The sequence below is a fragment of the Alligator sinensis genome, unplaced genomic scaffold (assembly GCF_000455745.1).
Source record: "Alligator sinensis unplaced genomic scaffold, ASM45574v1 scaffold274_1, whole genome shotgun sequence".
Lineage (NCBI taxonomy): Eukaryota > Metazoa > Chordata > Crocodylia > Alligatoridae > Alligator > Alligator sinensis.
This window is the reverse complement of record NW_005842124.1, coordinates 1,009,097-1,029,542: the sequence shown is the minus strand read 5'-3', so window position 1 is coordinate 1,029,542 and position 20,446 is coordinate 1,009,097. Positions and strand designations below refer to the sequence as shown.

General features: G+C 40.5%; 1 protein-coding gene across 1 annotated transcript in view; it reads right to left on the bottom strand.

The window, feature by feature from the left end:
• The window catches only part of TNPO1 (transportin 1), an 88,784-nt gene that overhangs the window by 52,254 nt on the left and 16,084 nt on the right, over positions 1–20,446 (bottom strand). The window contains exons 3-6 of the mRNA XM_014520517.2: positions 14,643–14,792; positions 9,015–9,121; positions 7,624–7,757; positions 4,991–5,072 (exon numbers count right to left, since the gene is read on the bottom strand). Coding sequence (XP_014376003.1) covers positions 4,991–5,072; positions 7,624–7,757; positions 9,015–9,121; positions 14,643–14,792 — 473 coding nt within the window. The remainder of the gene's footprint in view (positions 1–4,990; positions 5,073–7,623; positions 7,758–9,014; positions 9,122–14,642; positions 14,793–20,446) is intronic.

Here is a 20,446-nt window from a genome sequence, read left to right as displayed (position 1 = left end):
AAGCTTCAGTCACCGATTAGATTTGGAGGAGATTCGGCCTGATTTGGTGGCTGAATCTCCGAATCGAATCAGGAGACCCATTAATTTCTCTGAATCAAATCGCAGGCTTCTGATTTGATGATTCAGCCATAGACACAGCTTTATGTTTTTTTCTAAGTACCTCAAGGTACCAGGCACAGCTCATGAATACTGAGATGGTAGGGTGGATGGAGTCTCCCACAGGAGTGCAGGTGTATCCCACGCACTCACCCAGAAGTGGACCAGAAGTACTTCCATTTCACTGAAGAGTGCACAGGGCCCCCCAATACACACTCCTCAGCTCAGCAACTGGTGCCGCCTCCTGGGTTTGGGGGGGCACCCAGGGTCCCCCCACAGCCAATCGCCAAGCCAGGGAGGGGGTCCCCACACACTGGGCTGCAGATCCCATGCACTCCTGTGGGACACTCCATCTGCCCCACCATCTCAGCGTTCATGAGCTGTGCCTGGTACCTCAAGGTACATAGAAAAAAACATATAAAGCTGCGTCTATGGCCGAATCGCTGATTTTCCAAATCAGAATTGAATCTTCAGATTCAGATTCGACCAAATCAAAGTCGGGACAGTGATCACTGTCCCCCAAATCAGGCCGAATCCGAATCAAATACTGCCTGCTTTGCACACCCCTACTGTGCAGTAATGAGCTACTGTGCAGTAAGTGTCTCATATAGACATGGCCAGTATCTACACAGCTGCAAAGAGACTCAGTAATATTTTAAATATGTATTGACTAGAACTGAATTAAGGCATTAGTATCACAATTATACCAACTCCTGGAAACGTGTTTATTGTTCACTGAAAGCTCAGGGTCCAGAAACTTGACCCAGAATCTTAGTAACTACATAGAAAATCTTGAAAGACATGATCAAGATACAAAGTTTCCTTACGGTTGCAAACATTAAGCAAAATGCTCAGTGGGGCAAACCTGTAAGACTGAAGCAGGCTTTATTCATCTCAATGAGTCTTGCTCCCTGTATTTCCAGGGAAAAGGCAGGTGGGTTCTACTATTCACACTCAAAAGTGGAGGAAAAAAAGCATGGAGATGGACCACAACACAGGATGAAATTTAAAAGGGGATCATTGTCATATTCCTCCATCTCCAAGTTATGATTTGCCTAAAACACAAATTACTTTAAGATAGGTCTGAAAACCCAATACAGCTGTTTACTAACCCCAACAGAAAAGGAAATTCTTTATAAGTAAATACAAATCACAGTACAAAAAAGGTAAGCAACTCATGTAGTAGTTATACTGAAAGTGCCTTCTACGGTCACGTACCATATTTACTCAAATACAAGATGAGGTTCCCCCACAATGAGCAAAGGGAAAAAAGCCCCTTGTCTTATAATTGCATACAAGGAAATCTTGCTAAATACACTGTCTACCATTAGGGATCCACTTAAAAGGCACCAAGGTAAAGGAAAAATTGCAGGCTGCTTACAGCACCTGGCACTATTTTCACAGCAAGCCCCCTGCCCCTTGCTGCCGATTGGCTGAGAGCTGCCCTTCATGCAACCCGCCCCTTACCCCTGACTGGCTGAGGGGTGGGGCCACAAGAAGGGCAGCCCTCTTGGCCAATCACCAGCAAGAGAGCAGTCACCATCTTGGCTGCTCTCCTTCATGCCAATGGCTCCCCCCACCCTGGTGGGCTGCAAGGCCAGGCCACAGCAGTTGCTGGTTCCCACTGGGGAGCCAGCATTTTAATTTTTTTAGTAAGATTTTCTTTTGGCAATTCCAAGCAAAATCGTGGAAACTGCCATTTTTCAGTGTTTCCGGGACACCACCATTTTTCACTGTTTTCTGCAAAAAACCAAAAAAACAAGATTTGAGTAAGTCCCTATCTATCATTAAACTGCTGCCAAAAGCACCACATGCTCAGTAATGGAAACCAACTATGAAGTTGATTAAATCCAGCCAACACTGAGCATGACTGCAAAACACATGGCCTATATCAGGCAAATATGCTGGACAGGTTAATGCAGCATATCTGAATAAAACGCATGGTAATGCTCATTAAGCACAGTCCCCCTAGCTGCCGATTCATTTTGAAGTCATTGTGGGCCACTATAAAACATGCATTTTCACTTCCTCTTCACTCCCACAGGCAAGCTGTGCCTTTTTCTCTCCTTTTTCCAATGATTCCTGTTTCTTCACCTTAAATAGCTGGCAAACATCACAGAATGGGATCCAAAGTTCACCCACAATCTCTCTCTTGCCCCCTCTCAACCTGGCACATATGATTAGTATGGCCCCACCATGAGGTGAAGCAAGAGCACGTTGCCCTGCACCTCACCTGCTTATATGTTTTTTGGAGCATCCCAGAACTCATGACAAGATCACCCAATTCCACTCATGAGTGGAGGCTAATTAATACACTGAACATTTGCGGAAGGGCCAGTATCTGGAATATATACACATACTAAGCAGTGCAGAGCTCTGGGGTCACCATGCACCATGGCCTGAAATAGTGTCAACTCTAATGGAGCCAGCCTAGTGAACTATATGGTAAATGACAAGCCTTTGGCTTTGGACTAATGTCACACACAGTAGGTGCATCTACACATGAAATTAAGGCAATGCAATAAACTCTGGAGCAGTTCATACCAGAGTCAACTGCTCCCAGGCAGGGTGTTTACACATGTGCCGCAGATAGCAGCAATTTGAGCCAGGGCCAAGCAAGCCCCAGGCTGGCTGGGCTAACAGGTCACAATTTATGCCCCCGGTCACCACCTACAGGTGTGCTTTAATACAGTAAAGTACTCCACCGTAATATAGTACTGTCTGAGGAACTAATTAGACAACTCTGCAGTAAAGTGCACCTGTAGCTGCACCCAGTTTGTACTATGTATAAGTAGGAGCAAAAGTGCTGCACAGAAGTGTGTTTAAGGATTACCTGTACTAAAACTTGCAGCAGTTTCGAACCAGGTAACATGCATCAATTCTGAATGAACTAAGTGTATAGGTACTATATGCAAATTATTACAGCTATGTTTATTTCAAAGTGAGATTTTTTTTCAAATTTGCTTCCATGTGCTCAGGGAGACCAGGGTGTGACAGTAAAGACAGGGGGAAGGGGCTGCCAGGGAAAAAAGTTGGGGGGAAGCAGAGCACAAAGGGGCTAGCTACCTCCCCCCTCCGATTTATTTTCCCTACTGTAGCAGTTGGAGGGGGACAAATTCAAGGCAAACTTCCAATACAGTACTTATGGAGCTGTTTTAATAAAGAACAATCTAGTAGAGCATGTATTTGCAAACTTCCCGTTACTCATACTTAGAACTTTGTTCATCTCAGATTCACAACAGCTCCTGCTACGCTACAGGAATGCTGAACACACTGTCCACTTGCGGGGGTGGAAAAAAAGGTAAAAATACATATACAGCACAATCTGAATTTGCCAACACAATCCAACAATAGGCACTCTTACTGACTTTATCCTTTAAAGATATGGGCAGATCAACTAAAGGCTGTAAAGACTCTCTAGAAGCTCAGTGTAACTTCAAAAGCAGACATGCATGAGGCTGTGTCTGCACAAGCAAATGAACATGGTATATGCATTACCTAAAAATAGTTAGCACAGCACAGGTACAGACAGAGGTGCATCTGCCAGCTGTAACTTAGAACCCATTCTGCAAAGCATTCTGAGTTTGCAACATTACCCTGGACCAAACAGAAGTTCACTGTTGGTTCCAGGGGGAGGCAAATCTAGCTGGCTGGGAGCCTACAACCAGGTTTACATAGGAACAACCAGGCTATCAGCCAGTGCTTGTTGTTTTCAGAATGGGAGGGGGGTAAAGGCAATAGAAAAAGCTTGGTCTTGGGGCTCCCCAGCTGGCACTGAAGGGTGGAGTAGGTGAATTGGAGCCCCGAACCCCCTCCTCAGGGGGGCTCCAATTCACCCACTCCACCATCCAGGGGGGCTGAAAACCCCCCAGACTGAACCCCCTCCGCTCCCCCCCCATTCTGAAAACAGTGACAGCCTGGGAGCTTCACAAACACAAGTTACAAAAAATGCTATATTTTAAAACATCTTTATCTTGATATCTCATGCAATGAGGAGTCAGATTTTCACCTGATTGGCCATTTTTAAGCGGTCTGTAGCCATGAACTTGTGTTTGGTCACAACTATAGACTGCTTTCCATGGCCAGATAGGGCAAAAATTGTCACTTCTGTCTGCATCCTCTATGACAGCATGTGCTTTAGTTCATACTAGCAACCATGGTATGGCTCCCTGGAGTGTTTGCATTCTTACTGCTAAGACACTAAAATCCATGCTGCCACATCTTCACTGTGATTCTTTGTTAGGGTAACCAGTTTGTTGAATCCACGCCTGAAACAGTATGGCACAAGTACAAAAATGTAAAGGTGAATCCCTATCCAGAGTACAGTTACCCCTGCAGACACTTGCAATCTACATCATTGTACCTACAGGTGTCAATTAAGACCTTTGTTGAAGACTATTATTTGAAAGATCGCATTTTTTCCACAATTGGCTTTTGACAATTGTCTATATAATTACTGCAAATGTCTAACACAGAGACTTCCAATAAAGCTCCAAATGGAAAAATTAGGCCATAAAGTAAACAACACTCACAAATTACAACAGCATTTACAATTTTCCTGATTGTGCACAACTTGAAAATCTGGTTGTGATGCAATCTAACTGAACAAAACAACAGAAGAACACACCCCCACACACACCCACAATATTGATGAGTCTTTCTAACAAAGTGATTTTACTTGTTTTCTTGAATAACAACATAACTGTAAAAATCATTTTACAACAAGCCAGAGATCAGAATCCATAGCAGTCAATGAGGGTTAAGGGCAAAGGACAAGAGACAACTTTAACTCTTTAGTATGATTTGGGAGAGGAAGCATGGAAAGTGTAAAAGCACTTTTTTTTATTTTGCAGAACAGTCAAACAACATGCAATTTAGGAGAAAAGCCACCTACCTCAATAAAAGAATCAATGTGTAACATAAGAGCTTGAGTCCTACTGATAATAAACTGATTGACACAGGCAACAGCATGGGACCTAAAAGCAGAACAAACAGTTACTTAAAATAGATGGAAAAGAAACTGTTCTCAGAACATGTATATAAGCTGCATATAATGATCCAAAAGAAAAAGAAAATCTGTAGGGAAGGGGAGCAAAGCAAAAAAATATACTGTTATATCTAATGAACTTGGCAGAAATGGTGAGAGCAGCAAGACAACACACTGGCTATGACTAAATCCCAATAATAGGCTACAACATCTTAATTATGTTTGCTCCAATACTGTCGGAAGTCAGAATGAATAACTAAGTCCTCAGCCCTCGCTCATACAGACCAATAAATAAAATAGGTATTTCTACAGGATAAAGGGATAAGATGGAATGAATGCATACTGATGCTATGCCTTAGGCCATATACAGATCCTCTCAGCCTGTTATCTTCCCATATTAAATCAGAGTAATAGCCAGGGTAGAATTGGGTTCTTCTGTTCTGAGGTTGGACAGGCTCCCCTGATTAAAAACTCACCTTGCTTTCTAGAAAATGGGCATGCCAAGATTACCCCATAAATTCTTGAAGAAATTAGAGGCATTTTATGAAGTACCTTATACTATATCATGGGCTACCCTGAAGCACAATATTAAGAAAATACACAATTAAAAGATATGAAAAGCAATGGAATGAGTGTTAGTTTGAGTTTAGGAAAAATTGTTGAGTCTGGAAATATTAAGCAACTGAATGTCTCAAAACAATTATCTTTGTATTAGTGTGAATGCTGGACTTACACACCAAAGTGATGAACATTTAATGAATCTGTCTCCCTACTGCCAAGCAAACAGTCTGCAAAAACAGTACTGTTTATATTTAATGGGAATGGTTTGTATGGAGGACAGGGAATAAAGGAAGCCACAACCACTTCAAGTCTCAAAGAACAGACAGACAGACACCCTCCCTCCCTCATATCTGGAGGGGCAACAAATATGGACAAAGCAATAAAAGATTACAGAAGTGGACAAATCACTTAAAAGATATAGGGATGTGTTTTGTTTTATGAGACATTTACATGGAATCACTAGATGATTTATGATCTTATCAATTACCAGCCTCTTTCTGCTTAAAAAAAATGTCAACATTGATGCAGGACAGAACTAGGAAGCCAAGACAACAAAAACAGTGTTTCATGAAAAATTTCAAAGCTGTGTCACATATCTTCAAAAGTAAGAATAGAATTAATTTGCATGGTCTCTCTAGAAGCTTTAAAAAAAAATTGTAAATGAATTCTGCTTAGACCATTTCTGGAAGGTCACCTCTAAGAAAATTTTTCCTGAAGTTTAGCATAAATATGTAATGGTATTACTAATACCTCCTACCCTTAGAAAACTACCACCAAGGACCATAAATTAAAGGTAGGATGCAGTTCACAGATCCCCTCCATGCAAGAAACTCCAAACTGATTTAACACACCCTACAGCAAGCTGAAACAGATGAAACAGCCTGGGTGGCATGATAAAAAGAATACAGTCCCCAAAATAAAAGATTTTGGCCCCTAACTTCATACCATCATTAGAGAGAAAAGGCTCATCCTTATGGCGGATTTCCTCATACTTCATCTAGTCAAGGTTTTGATGTTTCAGTGGTGAAACCAACACCACAACTTCGTCTTAACTGCATCCCCACCACCATCTCTTATCTCTTGGATTTCCCTCTGCAAGTGTCGGTATTATGGATCATATCTTTTGAGCTGTCACTTAACCAACGTATGCATATGTTCACTTACAGTGTCTCCCCAGCAACCCTCTCTTTTCATTTAGACAATAACTTCCAAATATGGAACCAGAATAAATTCACAGTACTAACAGCTAGTTACTTCCTTGACAAATATTACGTTGCCTCTCTAAAGACAAATCAACATGGATTTTTTGGGGGGGGTCCTATAAACACTTCAAAATGTGGCACTGATGGGCACACTAATTCATGCCTAATCAGCAGGCCATAGGAATTATTCAGTTATCACTTTGCAAATATTTCTAGTTCTACATTATTTAGTGTAACAGGGAAATGAATCCCCTTTTAACTTGACCCAATCCAAATGAAGAAAATAGTCTAACAAAACTCAAATAACAAAGAAAAGCAACCTTTGTAAAAAGTGTTCTAAGGAAAGTAACAACGTTTTACTTCTTTACTCTTCTTCTTCCTATAACAGTCACTACAGCTTTAGAAAAGCTGGATTCTATTATGGGTAATACTTCACAAGGAAGAAATGTATCAACTAAGTTTCAGTTGCTAAATCACATTATTGGTGCTAAGCAAGCCAGGAAACCTAGTCAGCCTTTCAAAATCCTGTAGGCTGTTTGCAGGCTGAAAGACAAATACCATATTTACTTATTAACTAAGCAAATCTGATATATAAAGTTACAGATATAAAAATGAAGCCTGAGGGTTCTCTCTCACTTGCCCGCCCCTTAGACGTGCAGGATTACTTTTTTTTTTTGTTTGACTGAATGCATTTTAAAAAACACTTTCTATAAAGCCTCTTACAAATTACCTACATTAAATTTAATTTTGAGATTGCAGTGCTGCAAATAAACTTACCTTATTTTTGGGCTGCTGTGCTTGAAAAATTGTAAAAATTTAGGGATCATGATATTGAGGGGTCTGTCTAAAACATCACTATCTAAGATTTCAGCAGAATCTTCACATATCTTCTGAAGAGCACCAAAAGCACCCTGTAAAGATAGAAAAATGTATTTTCTTTCTGCAGAAAAAAAAAATCATCCAAATTCCATAAGCAGTTGAATTTGATATTAGGGAACCTAAAGGAATAGGAAGGGCCTCAAAAGAATAGTCAAGTTTCAGCTTAATTTCATAATAAAAAGGGTTATTTTAGTTTCTCTTACCAGTAAGATTACAGCATGAGTGGGTAGATGGTAGTGAAGGTTTCACTTTGGCATGCAATTCTAGTCTACCCATCTGATTAATTTTCTTGCCATGTTTGTTAAAATATATCAACTATAAAGAATGTTTGTCAGAGATGATCCAAGCAGAGTGCAGGGCCTGGGGCAAATCAGCCTGTGTGGGGCCCCGCCCACGGACACAAGGAAGCCAGTGGCAGATTTGGCAGCAAGTGGGGGACGTTGCCACGGCTGCTCCACCCGGCTCTGCAAGGCCCCCCAAAGCGCAGGGCCCTGGGAGGTCACCCCAATTCGCCCACTCCAGGGACGGCCCTGACTTCTGTCCATCTAAAACTGACGTGGAATGTGTCAAATGTATTCTTTATCTGTACTTAAATTTCAAATATGTACCACAGCAGTTCGTGTGCTCTGCCTTGTATTTAATCATTAGTAATACAATTATTAAAAGGCTAATTTAAACTTTATTTTGAGGTAGTTTCTCCTCACTCATAAAATATGAACATGACAATTGTGTACCTAGATGATCTGAATAGTCTTACTAGGCCATGACTGGTTAGATCTCATCTTGGACATTTCTTATTGCTATCAAATCTCCATGAAAATAAACACACAGTCTAGGAACAGCTTTCTACATCCGTTACAGAGTAATTTAAATCAAGTGGTATAAGAAAACTACTCATAGGACAATGCCTGGGAGACACCTATTAATCTGTTTTGATGGCAGAAATAGAAACTGTATGAATAATTTTAATTTTAAATCCATCAACCAAGGCTTGACTTCCACATCCACTGATTGATGACACTAGTTATCTAAAAAGAACCAATTCTGACACCAGTCTAACATAATGTTTCTACCCATTGAGATTTTTAAAGTTCCTACAATAAAAGTAACAAAAAAAAATTGGTATCTCATTAAGACAAAAAGCTAAGTCACTATTAAAGAATGAGAACAAGGCAAAGATAGAAAGAAATCAGAAGCAGGACTTACTATTCTTTGAAGAAGAAATTGGATGTATTTTATTAATAAAATAAGCATTGAGAACAATTTTTATTTGAAACAAACTTCCTCACCTCACACGTATTGTAGTCTTCAGAATCCAACAGGCTGCAAAGCTTTGGTAAGAGTTCAGGCCAGTTTTGCAATTCCCCCTTTGAGGCAATGGTTGTAATCAAAATACCTTGAATGTATCAGAGAAAGGAAAGAAGGAATTAAGAATCTCTTAAAACACACTAGAGGAGCAATAGTTTTCTCCCCCTTCAGTACCGTTTCTCAAAGAATAAATTTACTTTAGTTGAAAATGGAGAAAAATAAAAGGAAGGAAATTTTACTTGTTACTTAAACTCACTCTCTATTTAAAGGGTCTGGGAGTATGAAAGCTGTTTTTTCCTCCCTGTTCCGATGTAGAAAGTTCAGACCTACTGAACAATAAAAGGATAGATCACTCCCCAACCTTTAACTAATTCATTTAGAAAAAATGCCAGAATGCAGTACTCACTTCCCCTTTGAGCTGGACCACTACTGAATCCCTCTGATGTAATAATGCAGTGGAAACTAAAGGCTTTAAAAAGCAACACCTGCTAACACCATCCATGCCTCAGCTTCCCCACTAAACAGCTGTCTCTTCTCTCACATGGACAGTTTATTATTTCAGCTGAACTATACATTTTCTCTTCTTGCAAATCTGAAGTTCAACAAAAAGCTTTGGTCCAATTCTGCTTGTTGAGTCAACTATCTGTCAGGAGTGTACAGGAATATCTTTTTTCCCCCAAGAATGATTACTTATCATTCAAGAACTAAAGACTATTACTTGTATGTAAAGCTATGCTACCGATGCATATGGAATAATCCCTGCCCTATATATTTGGAGCTCCAAACCAACGAGCTTAACCAACAAAACAATTGCTACAGCCTCAAACTGTGCCCGCTTCATTTCTCAGATCCATCCCTTCTTTCTGACTTCCCCACCCACCCCACTCCCCAGACATCTTCCTAGCAATGTCACAACCTTCTTCTTTCGTCTCTAAAGCTTCTTCCTGCCCCACCCCTGCCAACATCTCTCCTTAGTGGGAACTTCAATACAGCCCAGAACAGAGTTGCTGGAAACTTTCATCAGCAGACAATGTTTCCACTGCCCTTCCTCCTCCTGGGCAAAGAGTTCTTTGTGAAATGAAGAAAGCAATACTAACTTCAGAGTAGAGATTGGAAAAAGTCTGCCCCAAACTTCAACCTGCTCATCTATAGAACACTATTACTGAAAAGGTAGATAGATGGCTTCTGGTTCAATGGGTCCCTTACTCTTTGGGCACTTGTATTTTACCAAACTCTATGCAAGTATTTTCCTATAAGCCAACTTGATTAGGATACCAGGGAGAATTCAAGGAGCCTACCAGACTAAGAGGTTTTACTTTCTGGATAAGAAAAAAAAAACAGGGCCCTTTTAAACATCCAAAGCATGGATGTACTTCCCATAGATCAGAAATGGGTTGGCCTGGGTTGAAATATGCTTTTTAATATGCTTTAAAAAACAACCCAAAAAACCTGACATAGCTTTAGGCAAGAAGCTTAAGAAATGTCAATACCAGTTTGCTTTCTACACTACAGTGTAGGAAGAAGGAATGGCTATTGGAGCCCCATGTTCAAAAAAAAATAATCTTCTCACTGACCATAGATAGCTACCATGAATGCTGTCCTAAGGAGAATCCAAATTGGCGAACACCAAATTTAGACCCCAGAAAAGGTGCCAGGAATGAAACAACAATTAGGACAGTGGTCTCCAACCTTTTCAAGTAGGAAATCACTTTAGGCATGTAAACATTTAACAGCAACACACAATGTACCATGCGCTTCTGCCATGCTTCACCCCCAGTCCAGCAGGTAAATCTGTGGGGAGTGGGGGGTGCAGATCGAGACAGAGGGAGAAAAAATTATTTGGGGGTGCGCCTCCCCAGCAGGTAAGTCCCACCCAGCCGGGGCCCCACACAACTTACCCCTGCTTTGCCTCTGCAGCACTGTCCCTCACCACAGGGGCCTCCATCTAGACCCCGCCCATTTCCTCCCCCATAGACTGACCTGCTGGGCTCGGGCATGTGCATGTGTGCATGCTACTTAGGCCTCCACCCCAGCCTTGGATAGACTCCAAGAGGCTCCGAGATCTACCGGTGGATCAAGATCCACTGGTTGGTGACCACTGAATTAGGAGGTCTTCAAGAATCTAGCCACTCTAGGAGGAAAGAAAAGTTCCAATTTTGCCAGATTTTTTCCGAGGCCAGCCAGATACATTTTTTTAGAGAAAACAGCAACAAACCCTAATAAAAACAGTCATTCAATATGCATTGATTATGGTCTGTCCTAAGATTCCTATTCCTGGACAACTCTCAGTTCATCCAGGAAGATGGGTGGAATATGCCTAGGTCTACAAAGGATCTCCCTACACCTCTGAAATGATAAGACTAAATGCAGGGGAGGTGGAAAAGAAGCTCCTAAAGAGATATCCACTTCCCAGGGCTCTCTCAACCATTTTGAGATCACTGGAGTACATATTGCACTGCCTCAGTTTTCTCCAGGTACTCTGGCAGTAAATATGGCTAGGTAGAAGGTATATTGGATACGTGAGACCCGGTATGGAACAAAAAAAAGAAAAAAAATACATCCAACAAGGACTTTTTCTCTCTGCTTGTTTTTGTCAAGGGGTATTTCAGTCTCCTTACCCCCCTGCTGAAAGTTAGAGAGATACATATTCAGGTTTCCCATCTCTTGAACACAGTCCACCATTAATGCTTCAGTGACATTCAAGTTGGTTTTGCCAGATATGCTTGCAAGCAGATCTCCCCCAAAAGACCCAAGTATGATAATGACCTCATGGTTGATACCATTGTCAATTTCTCTGCTTTTGATCAGAGGTATACCCTCCCCTGTTTATGTAATACATGGCAGTAGGGTTGTCCATCAAGACCCAGTCCACTTGGCGAAGGAACAGAAAAAAATCTGGGCCTAGCAAACTGCCCTAAATTCCAAATGGTTGATGCAGAGATTTGGCTCCCAAACAGTAACACCTTCCACAGCTTAAGTCATTTGTGATCACAGCAGTGGGCATCGAGGGGAGGCTTATTCCCTTTTGTATGCTACCTTTGATTTCCCACCAGCGGACATAGTATTAAATGGTTAGGCTTCTTTTCAGTTTGTCCATCTTTGAGACATGCTCTTGAGCCAACCAATATTGTAACAGTCTCATATGTATCCAGGAGGGTTACTGTAAGCCAGGTAAATAATGTACCATATATCTCAACACCTGCCTACAATATAAACTGTAAAGACCCTTAAGCATCCCTAGTAACTTGACTGTCTGAGAGTGTTTTGCTGGACAATGATTATAACTAGGCCTTTCTACTAGTTGCTCTGCAGTATTATTTATTTAGTAACAATGCTATAAGGGTTTGCAGCAGGCAGCACAAGTGCATCAGGCCATCACAGCTTAGTGACTGAAAACTTATGCCAAGAAATCCATTTGAGTTGATCTCCTATCCAGAGTCATCCAGACTAATTCAGTTCCCACCAACAGAAAGAGTAAAAGTAGAGATCAAAGAGGAATTTGTTGATGGATTCATGCACCAGAGAAGGAGAAAATCTTGTTTGAAACAGGATACATCCCGATTGGGTTTTAAGACTGCTGGAAAAAAATGCTTAAACCAGATGTCTCTATTGCTAGGGATTAATCCTTGGCTGATTTTATCCTTTACCTAATCAATTTGTCAGACGTGACAAATATAAAAAAGTGGAAGTGGTTCCACCATTGCAGTATTTTTGACAGCCTGAATCTCTTGCAGCTGTTTTAGTCATGAGAAGGCAACTCACACCAAATGTGACAAGAAAAGAGGATTCATATAGAAAGGAGCAAGAAGGTTCAAAGAATAAGACCATTGGCTGAGTATACCCAATATGTTTTGCTTAGCCTAGTGATTCCCAAAGGGTATGCCAGGGCACACAAGGGTGCTGTAAGATCCCCTTGCAAGAAGGTAAATGCTCTCTTCTCTCAACCAATCACTATGCACATGCCCCAGCAACTCCAGCGGCACATGCAGTTGCTCCTCCAGGTACTGCTGCCCCCACTTCCCTGCCCTCAAGGAGCCCTTGTGCCTGCAACCAAGTGTGGGGAAGGCTATCAGCCAGTCACAGATGGAGCTGTGTTTTAGAGCCCAGCTCATCGCCTCCACTCCTCACATGTTTCCAGAGCTGGCAGGAGGGGCTGCAAGAGTGGTTGCTGGCATGTGAGACCCTGCACAAGCAGCCTCAGCAGCAGGGGCTGCCCATGCCCTCCAAGGTACAGAACTGGGGTCAGGAAGGGGAAGAGAAAGGACAAAGAGCAGGGCACACAGAGGGAGATCCCACTCCTGCTGCCCTTAAGCAGCACCACAAAGATCAGCGATTCTGAACTTTATTAGCCTCAAAGGTCCCTTCCATATCTCTTCTGAATTTAGATCAACTTCAGTGATTTTGAACTGGGGTGCTGTGAAATTCAGAAAAGTTATGGAGGGTTGCCTAGAGGCTAAAAAGTTTGAGAACCATAGGTACAGAGACAATTTTTTTGGCTTAAAGAGGATATACTTACTTGGTGCTATTTTTTTTAACAGTACATCTCAGCACTGATATATTTCCTCTGGCAGGGGATTGGAATACATTGTGTTTTGGAAACTCCCCCCCCCCGGTCCTTTTCAGGTGTAAGAGTGAAGCATGCTGCCAATTTAAATCCAAAAAAAGTGTTCCTCAGGTATCAGAAGTTTGGGAAAACACACTAGCTTAGCCAACTGGTAGTCTGCTAAGAGATTATATAAATTTGGGTAAACACAAAACCACCAGTTCTGACAAACCATGATACTCTACACAATCTAACCTATACAATCTAACCTAGGAAAGAGGGTTACATTTAGCCAAAAAGGTTAACTATTTGGACTACAAATTAGATTGCAAGGTTAACTATTTGGACTGCAAATCAGATAAAAAGCAAAATTTGAATATATTAAAAAAATTAAAGCCTAACAAAGTTAAAACTACAAAAAAGGAATCATATCCTTATCAACCTGACCATATTGTTTATGTTCCAATCCCTCATCAGTTGTCTTTTTTGACTAGAAGTAGAATAGAAAACTGTCACTTTCCACAAGTTTGAAAAGCAGATACTGCAACAGTGCAATGACTTAGCCCTTTGGATTCTACTATAATACAATTCATTACAGTAGAAAAGATACAGACACACAGTTACATAAAAAGTTTTCTTGCTACAAACAGAAGGCTGAAATGCAAGTTTGATACCACCTGTCATTCATCTCATTCCATTTTTAGGTACACATACTGGAAGCAGTTTTTACATTTTAACATACCTGAACAAATAGTACTTCTAACTTATAAATGAAAAGACATGTTGGAATTTCCAATTCAGCTTTTAAGTAAAAAGTGTACAAAAAAATCAGAAACATTATTTATACATTAAGATGCAGATTTACATGTAGATATGCTATTAACCTGCACTCGTCTCATCTGTTTGATATCATCATTTTGGTTTAGTTTTCATGATCAGAGCACTCTCTTGATAAGCTGCAGCTACAGATTCTATTCATTTTCCCACTACTAATATGAGGTAAGACAGAAAGGCATGTAATCTGGAGAGAAAAACAAACTACGAAGAAATATATCCAGAAACTCACCTACAGTGGCTCTAATTAGTGGGGAAGAATCACCAATGTTGTTTAGACATTCACTTTTAATAAAATCAGTTACCCCATTGGGAAAGTTGTGAAAATGAGCTTTCACATTATTCTTCAAGATGAGACCACTCAGGGACCGTGTAGGTTCATCTGCAATAAAACAATAATTTCCATTCAGATTTCAACAGGTTTGTAACATCAGCACAATTCTAGAATTATGTATCCTTTTATAGAGAAGAATCGTACATAGTATTGTACCACTGAAATTTCAGTATCTCCACTGCTGCTTTTAAATAGAACACTGGCTATAAAGTGCAATCAATATGCATGGACAAATCTTAGATACATAAGTAGCAATGGCTGCAGAATTAGAACTCATGAAAGACTGATTAGAACAGATGCTTTTTGTTGGCTACTCTACAGTCTTATTGCAGTACTGAATACTGAAAGAAATTAGGATTCACTTTTTCCATCTCATCTCACTACCCCAGATACTGGAGATAAATTAGGAACAGTGCAGCTAAACCCTAAGCCAATGTAGTGAACTACTTACTACTGAACAGACCAAGGAACTATTCTAATCAACTCCTTCATTTGCTACACACCTGAAGTTATTTCTGAATAGACAAGCCTGGGTTTTGCGATGCTTACAAACAGATATGTGGCATGAATCCTCTGGTAGTTATCACACCTGTATCACTTCTAAAAATCGTTATGAAATATCATCTGTGATTCCACCCTCAATTAATTTGGCTAGAGTCAGATGAGACAGAGTTCACGCATCAGCTTTTATTTTTAAGGGTCTTGCTACCTTTTCTTGTAGTATTATAAAAATTACTGAGCCAAAAGCAGTCTTCCTGCTAATATATACCTTTACATACATTTCATAGCTTTTTTCTTGTACATATTAACTGCCCATTAAGCTGCACCATGAATCTCAAGTACTTACTTTGAACAAGATGGATTGCTACATGTATGAGTTTAAGCTCTATTTCATGGCTCTTGACATGCAGTCTCAAACCTGAAGAATTGAAGGATGGAGCCAAGCATTGTCATCCTGACTTCGAGACTGCCTGTATATTTGTTCACTCTCCTCAAGGAGAAAGACATTCCCTCCCCCCGACCCAAGGTAAAGAAGTATCAGAAGTAGAAGCCTTGTTGTGAACTACTTGTCATCCTCTTATTTGGTTCCTAGAATAAGCCAGTGCATCACTTTTTGCAATATGATCTTTTTTACAGTAGGCTAGGGAAAATGGTAGAGATACACAGAAGAACCAAAGGTGAAGATATCTAACATTCATTTGTTCAAAATGATATATAACAAAATCAAACTGAATAGGGCAAGATGACACAAGGGATGAATGCTGGCTCCTGATGGACTCCAACAGAACATGACTCCCAAGCTCATGAAATCTGCTGTCTGACCAATAAGACAACACAGATAAAAGAAACAACAAATAAAAGGTCCCTTTCTTGTTATTGTAACCATTTATGTAATAATCTGGCTGGCTGTTTCAAGAGGCACTGAACCCACTGTAATGGCTGGTGACAGTAATATATAGAGATTCTAAGGGGAGATTGATGTACAAAATCCCAGTAATGTCAGCATAGCCACTTTTAAAAGGAGCGGTTGACCCTTGAACTATAATCTATTTTTTCAAACATGAGATCCCTGTACAGTATCTTGTACCCCTCAACACTCTAGAGGTTGACAGCACCAAGCTCAACCCATGGCTGAAAAGGGCCATAAATATTGCAGCCAGGCCAGAAACACTCATGTCAAAGCAGTCCTAAAGCTTACTAACTGTACAGCCATCTGATCTACTATATTTCTTTGCGTCCTAGAGCGCTCTTGACAGAAAGGGAAGCCTCCAAATTAAAAGAAGTGCAGAATGATGGCGAAGACATACCAAATGGTTTGAAAAGAATGCATGAGTTTAGCAGAAGTAGTGTGCTGGAAAACTTGTTGGGTTTGGTCTTACTGCATTCATGGCTGTAATGGAATCCAAATGCTTACAATCCAGTGAACACATTTAAAAATATCACTACTTTGTTGTATAACAGAAGATTTAGAAGAAATACCTAGAATTGTTTTAAACAACAGAAAAGTTTCAAATACAGCTGTTACTTGATTTCATATTTTCACATTGCATCTTGCAGTAAACATGAAAGAGGCTATAGCAATGCAACTCCAGCAATGCTGAATTTAAGTTTTGTTTAAATCAGGACTTTAGAATTTCTATGACAAAACATGCAAAAAAAATCTACTATGTTTATTTATTTATTTTAACCGGCCCCGGGGAGGGGGCAGAAATCAAGAACAGTACACAGCCAGGAAAACAAAACAAAAAAAAGTACATATTTGCTAAATGTCACCATTTATCCTCTAATATTCACCCCAGATAGACTAACGGTAGGGAGGGAGGCGGTATGTGCTTGTGTGCGTGTGCACGGTCAAATAAAGTGAACTACAAGGTTGCAAACTTCACTGCCGACGTAGATGGAGGCTGAGATCAGGAACCTGGCTAGAATTTGACAGTAAAAAGAGCCTCACTAGCAAGGAGCTGCACCAGACTTGGGAGGAAAAAGGTAAAGGGCCCTGATGAGTGTCCAGATCAGGCAATACATGCAACCAAGTGATCAAACCATTTGTAAATTGTTGTCAGTAGACTGCAAAGGGTGACAGAGAATTTCCTTTGCCTACAGCACAAAAAATTCTCTCTGGGGACCTGATTTACCTATTCCAGTACCTTCATTTTCATCAAAATTAATAGGAATGTACCCACTGGTACCTATAACATATACCTTAAAAAATAGAATCTAACCAATTTCAATTTTCAACAAGATATCCCATGACAGATAGATAGTATCAAACTGAGTGAAAGATCTCATTTTACTCAGTCATTTAGTTTGTGCATTTGCATTGCAAGACCTAGTTTACATGGCATATGATAACCATTTTTAAATGCAACAGACACACATGGTAAACACAGACAAGGTAATACTCTTATGAAAGAGTAGAGACTAAATTATTAAGATATTCTTGAGACAAGCAAATTATGATAATTAAATAAAACGAAAGAAAAATAGGATCTGGAAGGGACCTCAGAAGGTCACTTAGTATCCAACCCCCCTGTTCAGGCTGGATAATTCCTGTCTAAATCATCTCATCCAAGTATTTGTCTTACCTGCTCTTAAACTAGGTTGAATGACAGAGATTCCACCACCTCTTAAAGTAGTCTGGTCCAGTGCTTAACCACCCCCATAATTAGAAAATTCTTCCCAACATCCAACCTAGATTTCCCTTGTTGCAATTTAAGATTGTTTTTCTTTGTGCTATCCCCTGTAGCCAAAGGACATAGTCCATCATGATCCTCATTTTGTATTTGAAGACTATTATCAAATTCCCCCCTCAGTCTTCTTTTCTACAGACTGCATCATCCCAACTCTTACAACCTTTTCTCATACATTTCTAAGACTCTAATAATTTTGATTGCTCTCCACTGGATACTTCCTAATTTGTCTACATCTTTCTTGAAGTGTGGTGCCCACATAGCACTCCAGCTGAGGCCTCACCAGTGCTCAATACAGTACAAGAAAAAAAAATCACTTCCCTTGACCTGCAAGAAACATCTTTGTTAAAAAAAGCCCAGTATGCTATTGGCTTTTTTTTTTATTTTGTTAACCAATATTTAGCCTGCAGTCCACTATAATTATCAGGTCCTATTCTGCAGTACTGCAACCTAGTCAGTCATTCCTCTAGTCTGAATTTACGCATTTAATTGTTCTTTCAAGTGTTGGAATATGCACTTGTCTTTACTCCGTTTCATCTAATCAATTTTGGACTATTTCTCCAATTTAAATCTGAATCTTAATCCCGTCTTCAGCTATCTGCAGCTGTACTCAATTAGCTGTCATCTGCAAATGTGACAACTCAGCACTTCATCGTATCCTCCAAATCATTAGTGAAGATATTAAATTAGTACTAGACCCAAGACAGACTCCTGTAGAACCTCACTTGATACCTCTTTCCAATTAAACACTGAGCCATTGATGACTACTCACTGAGCACAATCCTAACAGATATGCACCTACCTTACAGTAATTTTATCTAGACTATTTCTCATGAGAAACATCGTGGGAGACTGTGCCAAAAACCTTGCTAAAAATCAAGGTATATCATATCCATTCTGTTCTCCCTCCATCCACAAAGCCTGTCAACTTGTTGCAGAAGGACATCAGGTTAGTCTGGCCCTCCTGACTTGAAAAAAAAGGCTAGAGAAGGCAGATATCTTCCCTAACTGTAGGCTGCCTATCTTCTCACTTACTCTTGATGCCAACTATGCTTATCATCTGATAGCTCACCTTATTTGTGAAGACTGATGTAAAAAAAGACATTAAATACTTCAGCTTTGAGACTGCCCTCCCCATTCAGTAAGGGGCCTACACCATCCTTGGTTTTCCTTATGTCTCGGACGGCCAGAGCCGACTCGAGGTGATTTAGAAACTGCTCGTTTGTTAGGGCGGGCTGGTGAATGGAGAGGCAGACAAGGTTTAATGGTTGCAAAAACTTTTACTTACGCCGCTTGTAGTTGCGACGCAAATGGTCCAGCCGTCTGAACAACTACGTGAGTTGTTCCAGCTGGCGAGGCCCAAGCCAGTTAATCCGTCCGCAATTTAAGCCGGCGGGAAAAGGGTAAGTCTGGGATTGCGCTCGGCGACGGGAAGAAGGATCGATAGGTGATCAGTCTATCGATCAGCTAGCCGCAAGTCAGATCTCTTTAGAGGCACTCTGCAGCGTGCTCAAAGTTCTTCGACTTGGGAGGAAGTCGCACGAAATTTTAAACGGCTAGCAAGCCAATTACTAGCCGCCTCTAATGAAACAGAATCACTAAAAGCAATATGTTATATATTATTGTTACGGTATATTAACAATTTAAGACTATAACCTGAGCTTTCGTAATTTTTATATATACACTAAAAAGTATGCAGGGGTTTAGGTTGTAGCCGTGTTGGTCTAAGGATATAGGCAGACAAGGTTCCTTGGGTGAATTTGATATCTTTTATTAGACCAACCCAAATGGTTGGAGAATAGTTATTAAGCAAGCTTTCGGGTTTAAAAACCCTTCGTCAGGCTCAGGAAGCTGCAGCAGTTGGTGTGTGCTCTTCCTGGATGGAATGAAACCCGAAAGCTTGCTTAATAACTATTCTCCAACCATTTGGGTTGGTCTAATAAAAGATATCAAATTCACCCAAGGAACCTTGTCTGCCTATATCCTTAGACCAACACGGCTACAACCTAACCACCTGCAACACACACACACACACACACACAAAAATGATTTGATAGACTGGTCTTTACAAAATATAAAACATAATAACTTGAACATGTAACAACAACTATTGATCATCGTCCGACTGGAGAACATCTGAGTCAGTCCGTCTTCTCCTATAACAGACAATGTCAGCTAAAATATTTAATAAAATGAGAAAAACAGTGTCATAACAAGTCCTCAGCTGATGGACATCCGCTGCCTCAGTGTCTCCTTCACAACCATCACTCTATGGATTCGAATGAACTGTAGTTTAGTGTGCGACGGATCTCACAATCAAGCGGCTGTAGATTACTGTCCTGCTGGGGTTAGACCTGTAAAGAAAAGAGAACAACAAAAACAAAACAAGAGAGAATCATAATTGGATTTACTGTAAGGATACTGGGTGAACGTCGGAACGGCGAGTCATCCAGTTGTGATGAACAATAATAGGAGGACGATCAGGCTTTTCTTCTAATTGGACAGAATAGG